At 34.8% G+C, this 12,514-nt stretch overlaps 1 protein-coding gene across 2 annotated transcripts in view; it reads right to left on the bottom strand.

Moving 5' to 3' along the window:
* The window catches only part of LOC109057539 (contactin-4-like), a 78,294-nt gene that overhangs the window by 28,500 nt on the left and 37,280 nt on the right, over positions 1 to 12,514 (bottom strand). Inside the window, exons 2-6 of one of the 2 annotated variants that reach the window (XM_042758764.1) lie at positions 8,905 to 9,052; positions 5,627 to 5,753; positions 4,689 to 4,858; positions 3,372 to 3,467; positions 188 to 391 (exon numbers count right to left, since the gene is read on the bottom strand). In XM_042758764.1, the coding sequence (XP_042614698.1) occupies positions 188 to 391; positions 3,372 to 3,467; positions 4,689 to 4,858; positions 5,627 to 5,753; positions 8,905 to 8,965 (658 nt within the window). In that variant the 5' untranslated portion in view covers positions 8,966 to 9,052. Of the gene's footprint in view, positions 1 to 187; positions 392 to 3,371; positions 3,468 to 4,688; positions 4,859 to 5,626; positions 5,754 to 8,904; positions 9,053 to 12,514 lie in introns of those variants that run through there. The other variant, XM_042758765.1, reaches the window with a different exon arrangement.

Here is a 12,514-nt window from a genome sequence, read left to right as displayed (position 1 = left end):
CCCTCTCTCTCTCTCTCTCTCTCTCACAAACACACACACACACACACACACACACACACACAGTTGGCTGAGCACAGCTCAGAGACTATGAATGCACAAATGCTATGTCTCTGAGTGGCAGCAAAACACACCGTCATGCTCAAATCTACTGATTCATTACTGTTAGCAGTTCCTCCAGGCTACTCACCGTCCCGACGTAGCACCACTGGAGTTGGGGAACTGTAGACAGTCGTATTGGTCATCACATTCCTTACCACACACGTGTAGTTGCCCACGTCTGATGTCTCAACTTTTGCAATATACAAGTTTCCAGTCCTCTGGGACACAAATCGTCGGTTGTCCCCAACAACAATGCTGGGGCGGCCATTAAATATCCAGGAGTATCTGATTTCTGAGGAGAAAATTGTCAGATGACAGTAAATTTTTTGCCAACTCAGATATATAGTCAACATGTTGCATGCCCTACCCTACTAAGTGTACAGCTTGATGCATTATGAAATAGAAAATTTGAAACCTGTTTTAAAATCTGTTTATTTTTTTCTTTATTAAATTTGTGGATGCAATTTAGATGCGTATGTTCTTGGCTTGTTAGAGCTCAGCTGTGGGAAAGGAGTTTATATATAACAAGGTTAAAACAATACAAGCAACAGGACCTCAAAACTAATATTGTTCCATGAAAAAGGCATATTCTGGCTCTGCAAACAACTCGACAAAATCTGCATTTACTCTTCATGATTACAGTAAGATGATAGTGTGACAGAAATATTACAATTGTGTCTTTGTATGAATAGCATTCTGATGCTATAGAAACATTTCTAGAACAAGTTTTAAGAAAAAATAAATAAAAAATTTAATCATTCATTTTGACAAACTACACCCTATTTATTTTCATAAAGGCAAAACATGTGCATTTGTATTATATTATATATATCATATAGCATTTTTTCTCTAAAATAACCCTTATACTGCCAAAACAATTAAAAGAGCCATCAAAACAACTTTCAATTTTCCACCACAAAATGTCCAATGCTTTGGTTTGTGACATCTTTATAAAAATAAATATTGAAATCATATCATCTTCATGAATAAATAAAGAAGAAAAGTAAAAGTTTGTGCTTACTGCAATAATAATAATTATATATTTACAGCAAATATATATATATATATATATATATATATAAAATCAACAAAGCAAATGAATGGGTTTTCGATTGAATTATTTAGCTTTTAACAGTCTTTTTGTGATATAAGCACATTTTGTCTTCATTATTTTTCTTCTATTTCTATTTGTTCATATCACCTCTCACTCTTTCTTAATGAGACAGGAATACAGGAAGACCGCACAGCAAGGTCTGTGGTATGAAATGAAGAATGAAAGTATCAAATTAAGCAGCGTTTATTAGAGGGTAGAAAGGGGGCTAGAGTGGCTGAAATGTGGATTGATAAAGGCTATTTAAGGTTCAAATAGCATATCTAAGAGTGTACAGCACCGAGGAAAGAGAACCATTTGGCTTCAAAACAGAAAAAGGTTAATTAAAACCATCATAAATGGAGTGGTGACAAGGTGAGGGACCTCTCGTCATTACTGGGCACTGTGCTCAAGGCTTTTGGTCTCATAGGAAACAAATTCACAGCCACTGTAATCTGAGACCATGTAGACCAATGTACATGGCTATTTATGGGTAAAAAGAGATGATTTTTACTTTAGGTAGTAGTTACTGTGCAGTAATGGAGAGCTGTCTCAAATTCACAAGGTTCAGTTCAGTGTTGTTCAACTTGAAAACTATCAACAGTAATTTAACATCAAGATAATACTAAAGTAACTACAAACCAAAATGACCTCTTTTTTTTTTCACTTACTCCACAAAAAATAAAAATAAAAAAAGAACTTCATACACACACATGAAATGTAGTATATACACACACATTAAGTTTAGGGGTCAGTCTTTTTTTTTCTTTTCTTTTTTTGACAGAAAGAAAGAAATAAGAAATAATTCTTTAATTAATTTATAATTATAATTAATTGTAATGTTACAAAATATCCTTTTTTTCTGTTCATCAAAGAATCATAAAAAAGTAAGTACATTTTATAATGTATTACAATAGAAAACTATTAGTTATTTTAATAATTTTAAATTGTAATAATATTTCACAATATTACAGTTTTGCTCTTTTTTGATCAAATAGATGCAGCCTCTGTGAGCATAAAAGAATATTTTTGAACGGTAATATATATATATATATATATATATATATATATATATATATATATATAAAATACAATGCATGTGTGTGTGTGTGTGTACACTATATATTTACTAATATACACTATATATTTACTAAATATTCATCCATAAACTATATATAATTATAATAAAAAATAAAAAATGCAAGGCAGCATATTCTTAGTTGCACCAGAGTGGGGAAAAATGGTGATTCCCACAAGGAAAACATCAGATTTCAAACTGCACACTTCTCTTTTATAGACCTCCATGGTTTCACCCCTTTCACCCAAACCTTCATAGACTGAGCTGCGGTATCTAACCATTGTATTAATTTCCATGAAGCATTATCCATATGCAAGAGACTCGGATTACGTGTGGCAAACAGTCAAGGCTGGTGTGATAGAAGAAGGAGGGATGGAAAATAGAAAACAGTGTGGAGGGTGGCTGCGGGGAACGGGGAAGGTGTGGGTCACTTACGACCATTGATTTGACTGGAAATGTGGTGGAATGACAGAACAGCAGTGTGGTGGCATGAAATTGCACCTCTGGTGCATCTGTGAGTGGCTCTTTGAGGGACTGCTAATCAGCTGCACACAGAAGAGGTGCACAGCTGGACCAGGGGATAAAGAGACACGTCACTTTAAACCAACCACCACATGCCATTATTACCTTTCAACAGAAGGCCAAGGCTTAAGAAAATAACCTTTCCAAATGACCACAAGGACACAAGTGCCATTAAGAAGGAGGAGGGGAAGCTAAATGCCAAGAGGTTGGTGCATGAATGCAAGAATGTGAGCCATTGTGCTCCAGTCATTTGAAAGCTTGATTTCCTCACAATTTGAGATGATTAAGATACAATCTGAACCAGCATGTACCATACATACAAAGTGAGCAGAGTGGAGAGAGGTGAATTCCTGACCTTGGAGTTGCTTAGCATTATTCCACAGGCTATACACAAAATTGATAAAAAAAAAGGACTGTGGAAAGAGGTCAACAGATTTTGCGAACAATTGTCACTCTTGATTCATATGAAGTAAAGTGGAAAATTATTGAAATCTTTAAAGAAGAGTGGCTTGTGTATTTGTTTGAAATAATAATAATTAAAAAAATAACATTCAAATTCATAAAGAATACAATAAAATGTACCTCCAAAGTGGGGTGGCGGACCGCACAGGAGCACAACAGCCTGTCCTTCTCTCACTAATACTGGACTTCTGGCCTTACTGCTGAAATTCTGCAGGTCTGTGAAAACAAAATAATAGAATCACCATTACTCATTAAAGGCTCTGTCATCGCTCTGACGTGCAACAGACGACTCACAGAGCAGGGACCTTTAGAAATGCCACTCTACAACACAGGAAGGGACAGGCAAAAATGACATCCCAGACTGGGCTAAAGCTTTGGTGTTTATTCAAATAGTATGCCTCATGAATGTATGCGTTTGTGAAATGAGTTGTGTTCTGTGTAAATAAAAGACACACTGCAAAAAATATTAAAATTAGTGAGAATTTGCAAGTGGGGTACAAATAAATAAATAAAAAAAAATTACACTTAGCTGTATGAAATGCCACTTAGACATTCTAACTTACAGACCAAAGTGGTGATTTCTGTTGACGTGGTTGTCAGGGTAACTGTGTTAATTACATATTGTCAGATCTACTTTCTAGAGATTAGACCATGGTAAAATGTGCCCTTGAACAATAAAATATATGGCCATAAAATATGACGTGCTTGATAAAGGCTTAAATTCCCCTGCATCTTGTATGCAATATAAGTTGCTTTGCATAAAAGTGTTTGCTTCATAAACAGGAAAAAAAAAAAAAAAATCAAAAACAAAATAAAAACATAATGAAAAGTTTTCCCCATTATAAATCAAGAAATAAAAATGTATTCTTCAATACTTCAGAACTGATAGCTATGTGAGGAGGTAAATCATTGGGAAAATGTTTCTTCCCTCTCTGTAAATGTCAATTTTGCCAGTGAAGCACCACAAATTAGTCCTACAACAATTACCTGCATCACTCAAGACCTGAAAAGACACATCTACATGTGAAATTTCGAATGAACAATTTTTTTTTCTTTTTTCATATGTACACACAATATGAACGAGGCAATGTTTCTTTGCTATGATTATCTGTTGATTTAAGACCATTTGTAAATTTTTTCACTACAGACTGCATTTTAGATAGCACCACTGGACATCTGATGGAATCTTCCTGATAGCGAAATATATTTGTCAGTTCAAAAGCCTGCTACATCCAGGGAAGAAAGTATATCTTACCCACCAATGGACCATATAAAAGATAACATAGTGTGCATTTTACATATTATTCATTTAAGCTTCCTAAGGATACATACTGTATATATATATAAAGACAGTATAGTCAAAGTAATAGTAATCAAGTGCAGAAGAGACTGTCAGGTGTTCACAAATACAAAACATATAGTTTTATTTGCACTTACATGCAAACTCCACTTTAGCCTCTCGGCTCAGGATTGTTCCGAATGCATTAGTGGCGATACACTGGTAAACACCACTGTGTTTAGTTGCCTGAGGGTTATTGATCAAAAGGTTTCCTTCAACAAGGCTGTAGTCCATGTCAACATCAAGATCTTTCCTGTTGAATTTCCACCTAAATATGAAATAGGTGGAGTGAGCATGGGATAATGAGGATAAGAAATGTAAGTACTAAAAACATAGAAATATGTTCGGTGTAATTCGAAGACATTATTTAAACCAAGAATAAAATATACAGTACAATGAATCCAAAAGCAGAAATGTTAATATAATTTTAAATAATACTTTAATAAAATATAAATATAAGTTGTAGATAAAAGCCTAAACTAAAAGAAAAAAGTTGGTGGCCTTGGTAAATAACTGAAATACAAAGTATTAAAATTACTAAAACTAAAAATGAATTCAAATAATAATATTAAAATAACACTGTTCAAAACGGTGACAATAGTGACAAAATGTCTCGCTATAAAATTTACTTTTATAATTTACTAGTATTTAGAATTTCAGTCAAAAGCTTAACTGAAATTAAACAATTGTCATAAATTCTTGTTAAAAATAAAATTGTTTATTGAAATATGACTTAATATTGTCAATTCATTGAATTCATTGAAGTCAATGTCAATTTGTCACAAATGCAGAATCTTCAATATATGATGTTCAAATTTCATATTTCATTCCATTTTTTAATTATTTTTTTATTCCAGGCATAAATAATAATAATAATAATAAAAAAAAAAAAAAAAAAAAAAAAAAAAAAAAAAAAATATATATATATATATATATATATATAATATATATATATATATATATATATATATATATATATATATATATATATATATATATATATAATTTTTTTTTTTTTTGAGGAAAATAGTCATACTTGTAATGTGGTGCTGGACTTCCCTTGGCTTTGCAGTTAATAAATATCTTGTTGTCCTCTGCGGTTAAAGGGAAAACACTGTCACTGGGCTCTTGGGTAAACACTGGGCCATGTCGAATAATCCTCTCTAAAAGAAAGAACAAGAAGACTTAAAAAGCTCAAAATCCACAATCTGGAACATGACTCTAGATTGTAAAACAGGTGCGAACACATCAGGTCCACATTATTTCTGATGTGTGCTATTCATTTATTTTCAGCAACTTCCCACACTGAGCTCATTAGATCTGCAACGTAAACACGTGCCAGAGGAACAGCTTTCATTACCCCTCTTGTAGCAGAAACCGTACCAACATGACGTCCTCCTTTTGGCAGGGCCGTAACACGCATGGCAGTGTGGCTAGGTCTGTTGTTTCGGTTGACTGCTGCCAAGACACCAATCCACCTCCCTAATTACCCCATGTTGTGGTAATTACTCTAGTGAAATGTATCATTTCTTAAATGAATAAACAAGCTCTCAGAAACATGTCTGCCTGTTCAAAGAGAAAGGAACTGTGCTTTGTACTGTACATTTTTCGCTTCCTCAATAAAACTCACCTGTATTTTTTCCCTGTTCTCTTTGAGTGAACGAAATTCATTTTTACAGGCCACTAACCTTGACGAGGACAAAAATAAATAAATAAATAAATAATTTACCCTCCCACATCATCAAGCTAATGGAAGTGTCCGGGTGTGTTTGCCTGGGGTGAGGCCCTTGTCTCCTCACGCTGTGGGAGATGCTACCTTTTTTCACTTTCCCTTTTGTGTGTCCTTTGAACGACAGGAATTAATGAAGCATTTGGAGCAAGGAGTAGCACATTTACACGTCCCCATCACTTTTTGTCATGGATGATTTTGCCCCCACCCCTTTATGGAAACAGGGAATAATATAATACAAAGAATATAATACAATATAATACAAAGGAAACCTCTAGAGCTCTTGTGCATGACTGTTCATTCCAAGTACACTGGAGAAACAAAAAGAAAGGAAAATGTACTGGTAATTTTCTGCTAGGACATTATCCAGTAATTTTCCATTAATGCTAAAACATAACGCAGTGAATAGCAAAATTCTAAATAAAGGAAAAACACCTGTCAATATGGAAAATAATACTTTTATTCAGCAAGGATGCATTACATTTATCAAAAGTGAAAGTAAACACAAAAATGTTATGTCGCTACAAAAAATTCTAATAAATGCTGTTCTTTTGCAACATAACTGTTTTCAGCTGTGATAATAATAATGTCATAAATTCATTTGAATTGAATTGGTTCGACAAGAATGAATGTCCAATTTGTAATCCACTGTGAAATTGTTGTTTAAATGAATTTTTACATTTTAAATCTAATCATAATATTACTGTAATGTTATTAAAATTATTGATAATTTACTTACACTCACAAAGTATCACATTTCCAGCAGGGATTCTTTAAAATGAGGGCAGCCAACCTAGTTTAATAACTTCATACACTTATTTTTATTATAACCACATCCGTATAGATCCATTCATTGTTTAAATATTAACTACATTCATATTCAGTATCTAAACGTTACATAACCATTTTACTTTTGGTAGATCACTATTATTCTTTCCCTCGATATAACCTATTTTCTTAAATGAAAATTATTTCTGAATATGTCATGAAATAATATGAATTATTTCCTGACGCTACTATCAATTATCTTCAAGAGAATTCTTCAAGAATTTACTGCAGTTAATTATCGCACAGCTTTTCAATGTTTCATCAGCACTGTCACTGAAAATAAAAAGACAAAAATCTGCCTTCAAAGCTGAGATATGGCAGGTTGTTAGATATGTGGGTTTGGTCTCCTCAGGTCCTCGGTGCTGAATAGCTGCTGCCCTTCCATCTGAGGCTGTCTGGCCTCTGCACTTCCTTCTCTCTAGCTAAGCTTTCTGAATAACAAGCTGTGCAATCAAAAGAGCACCTGTGGCTTGAATGCAAATGCCCATTTGAGTTGGCATAGTTACTGTAGCACAACAACGGCAATAACTGGAGCACCGGCACTGAGTGGGGGACATTGGTTTGTTTAAACAGGGCACCTGCCTCTTCAGACGGCCTCTTCCTTACAGCGCTGCAGTATGTGCTGAGAGTTGCATGAACCATTGGAGAAATAATAAGCACTATTTTTTATGGGACATTTAAAAGACTTTTGAAACACTTCACTGCTGACAGGGTCTGATTATGAACATAGAAAGTTTTAGTGCATTTCTAAAGTGCTCTAAGTAGTGCTCTAATACTCTGTAAAACAGTGGTCTTTAATTCAAAGTGGTAGGTCACAGGATTGTTGTTTTTGTGGGGAATAAAAAATATAAATGTATGCAAATAATAAAATGAAAATTAAAAATAAAACAGTGCAATATACTGTACATAGTAAAATAAACAGGGTTAAAAATAATAAAACATATTTATGTACATACATTATTCACTTGAATAATAATAATAATAAAAGGAAACACACTGCAAAAAATCCTATTCTTACGATTTTTTTTGTTTAATTTTTTCAGATAAAATACCTAAACATCCTTGAAACAAGATAAATTTACCTGAAAGACAACATTGCATGAAAAATTAAGACTTTTTTTAGAGAATGTATCTTTAATAAGAGTATATTTTCTATTTATCTTATTGCTCTGGCAGATTTTTGCCACTTGTTTTAAGCACAAGTAAGATAAAAATAAATTTATATTCAATGTGCAATCTATGAAAGTGAAAATTCTTATGCAATGCTGCTTCTTAAATAATTTGTACACATTTTTATATATTGTAAAACAAGTTTTATAAAATATTAATTTATGCAATATTAATTTAAGGTAAAATTGCCTGCTTTTAACAGCATGTTGTATGAAATAATAATTAAAAAAAATCATAAAAAAAAATGTGTTGACACTCAAAACCCCAATATAAAATGAAAACTAATCTGCTTTAGAACATTCTTCAAAGCTACGTATACATGAATACATTTTCCAATGTTGGTCTGTTATGAATAAGCAAAGCGTGCCAAAATAAGATGGGTGTAGTTTTGCTGAAGAGAAAAATCAGAAACTGTGTCAAGACAAATGTCCTGCTGGGGCAACCACGAGAGCTTGTTCCCAGCAAGCATCTGTCTCTAGAGGAATGAGAAAATGATTAGACAGAGGCATGAAAAGCCACTCTCTCTGCTGAAGTGGGGACTATGCAGAACAGGTGAGCTATCAAAGGCAAGTCAGGGGATATCGTACCTGCTAGGCAGCTATTGAGTGACAGCAGGATTAAGAGTTCCCATGGCAACAACATCTTCATCTTCCAAGGTCACAGAGTCTCTTTTATTTCCATTCAACTGCAAGAGGAGCAAGTCGTGTTGTTCCTTTGCAAAGTCAGCTTTGTTAGCTGCGAAATAAGCAAGGGACAGAGCAAGAGGGAGAAAGAGAGAAAGACAAAAATGATTAGAAAAAAATACAACACATGCAAGAGGAGCTGTAACTTCAGATAAACCAGTAAAATATTAATAATGCATTCATCCAAATAAGGACAGACAGGATTCCATGACTATGAGCCTGTTCTCAGATGATCAACTGCAGTGTGGATACCAAGCATACCCTCAATATATCTCTCAGGAGTCAAGGGAATCAGAGAGAGAGAGAGAGAGAGAGAGAGAGAGAGAGAGAGAGAAACAGACAGACCTGGGGAAAGCAAGGGCCTAGGAGAGATATCAAAAATCCTCAGTGGCTTATGGCAGCAAAACTTTGACACATATTCAGCTGCCAAAGGCAATGTTTGGATTGTACTAAAAGTATTGGTTCTACACACTTACACTGGTAAATATGCGTGTGATACATTTATAAACCTGCAAACATATTTCATTTTCAGCCTGGCGTATCTTAGGAACAGGATTATGATTCGATAGGGGAGGTGATACACTTGGAAAGGGCAGTGAATATGATAGAGGAGTAAGCTATACGGTGTCAGCCCTCCCTCTTTTTGAGATGGTGGCGTGCAATTCATCCACCTCACAGGAATTCAATACTCTTTAAAGCACATCAGAGTTGTCGAATACACAATTTAATTTATGAGGGTCAAAGCCACCGCTTTGGCTTTTACAAATATGGACCCTGGTGGGACCTGCGGTTTAAGTGTCAAACTATAACAAATGTCTAGCAAATGAGCGTGATATTCTTGACATTTCTGAGTGCAGGACAGCTGGGGGGTTTTGAGCGATATAGGAGCACTAGGGACATCACATTTCAAATAAGCCTTGAAAGTCACCGTGATACATAACATGTTTAACATTCAGACATTTCTTCATTTTCTTTGAAAACAACACCAAACCTTGAAGCATCAATATTCTGAAGTCAGAATTGTTTTGACTCATCAAAATTGCTTTGAAGCATCAAGACTGTTTTGAAGCATCAAATTTGTTTTAAAATATTAGCATTTCTTTGAGGTAGTCTTTTCGAAATAATATTGCTTTGAAGCATCAGTACTTTTTACATTTGTCAGTATCATTTTACAAATTTCAGTAAATCTGAAGCATTAAATTTGTACTGAAGCATCAATGTTGTTTTGAAATGCCAACTTTGTTTTAAAGCATCAAATCTGTTTGAAACATCAGTATTTTTTGAAGCTTCAGATCTGTTTTGATGCATCACTATTGTTTTGTAGCAACCATAATTGCTTTGAAGCCTCAGATCTGTTTTGAAACAGTATTGCATTGAATTAAATTATCTGATCTATTTTGAATTATCACTGTTGTTTTGAGCCATCAGAACTGTTTCGAAGTGTCAATATTTCTTTGAAGCATTAAATCTTTTTCAAAGCAGTATTGCTTTGAAGCATCAACACTGTATTGAAACATCAATATTGTTCACTCAGAATTATTTAGAATCATCAGAAAAGTTTTAAAGCATCAACATTTTTGAAACATCACTATTTTGGAAGCATCAAATCTGTGTTGAAACAAAACTGAAGCATCACACTATTTAGAAGTGTCAGGAAAATTTTGAAGTTTCTATATAGTTCTGAACCTTCAAGTACTGCACTGAATATTCTTTCAAAGCATCATTATTGTTCTAAATAATCAACATATAAATGACAGCATGGTCTACATGTCTCAGTATTATTTTTTAACCCATTCAACTAACTTCTTTGATCTACCATTGCAATATCAGAGAGCAGCTCAGTCATTGGGTAGAAAATGAAAAGACTTGACCATGAAAGGAAAAAAATGAGTGCAGATCAGGTCTGAGATGGGGGGAGAGATTAAATTAGACGAGATTGATTATGTTTCTGTATTATCTACTCTAAGAGACCATGAGCTCTGACCTTCAAGTCCTTCGTCATTTCAGTCATCTCTATCGATTTGGTTTCCATTTTTTAACCTCCTGCCTCCTTTGTTTGTCATTCTGCTCCTGCAGCCTGCTATGAGTCTCAATCAAGTCTGAGAGGACAGGTCAATAGCCGGATATTTGTTTGATGTCTTTCCTTATGAGATGCATGAGGGTGATCTATAACCAGTGAGTATGCGAAACGGAGGATGAAACTATAGCTGCACGATGGGGGAATAACTTAATTTGACCTGCACATTTGATTCCCTGCATGCTACCTGTTTTCATACTTATTCAGATCAATTCATTCAATCCTACTTCCCTGCACTGCCGTCCTTTGAGGTGTGTTTAATATGCTTGTATTAGATAACTGATATACATGCTTCTCTGCTTTATCATAATTTAAAAAGAGGATAAAGGTTTATATACAAATGACACCTATTTTAAGACACTCAAAAAATTAATATCCACCAGCATTAATACACTTCCTTACTTAAAAAAAAATATAAATATCCCTGGGGGAATACAACATTAATGACTCTAAAAATGTTGTCCTTGGATGTACTGAGAACTATGTGCCATTTGTAAAACAATAGAGCTGGCGGACTTCTGGGACAGCTAGTAAGACCATTATAATCTATTTCCACAGGATGTCTAACAAGCCCTGTAAGGCTCAAGTCATTAATGTGGCATGTTGAGGAAAAATGATCAATGCTAATTTATGTTTCAGTCTCGTCAGTAGTCCCCACTCACTTCAGAGAGAGGTCAACTCACTTTTTGTCACACACGTGGGCCTCTTGCACATTTCAATGTCAGGAAAAAAGCCACCTGTTTCTGTCTATGGCATGATAATATGCATCAAACCATACTGGGGCAAACGTGAGCGTTATCTCTGTGTCAGATGACATGCCGCGTTTTAATGATGCATGGTGTCTCTGGCATCTTTGGGGAAGGAGGGAGGGAGTTTCTTGGTCACTGTCCAACCAGATTCAGAGTAGTTCCTTACATGATTAATTTATAGAGCGGGGAAAAAATACAATGGCAATAATTCTTGTGCCCAGCGGATGACGGTCACAGGTGGTAGAAATATCAAGTGGGCCGAAGCCTGGTTAATGGTGCCTGCGAGGGAAAAGATCTGTCAGGGATAATCTCTTATAATACTCTGCCACAGATAATGTGCTTCCCCCTTCCACTGGCGGCAGATGAAGAGATTGCATAGCAGACATTATGAAATGGGATGAGAATTATCATGACTATGCTGCCTGTGTCCAGAGCGATAAATGCAGAGCTAGTTCAAATCTCATTAGAAAAATGGAGAAATGGTGGGCGAAAGTGCTGAAAAAAGATGGGACACCACAGTGTAATGTGATCTGGTAAGAATACTTTGTGAATTTGTAGCTAAATGTACAGCTGTACAAGAAAAAAAAGGCTTCTCTGATGACAATGACATCAAAATCGTGCAGAATACTGCCAAGGTTAGTCTGACAAAGAGCAAAGAGTCCTTGTTTGTATAGGCAGCAGTGGCTTT

The sequence above is a fragment of the Cyprinus carpio genome, chromosome A6, assembly GCF_018340385.1.
Source record: "Cyprinus carpio isolate SPL01 chromosome A6, ASM1834038v1, whole genome shotgun sequence".
NCBI classification, from domain to species: domain Eukaryota; kingdom Metazoa; phylum Chordata; class Actinopteri; order Cypriniformes; family Cyprinidae; genus Cyprinus; species Cyprinus carpio.
This window is presented reverse-complemented; position numbering and strand designations above follow the sequence as displayed.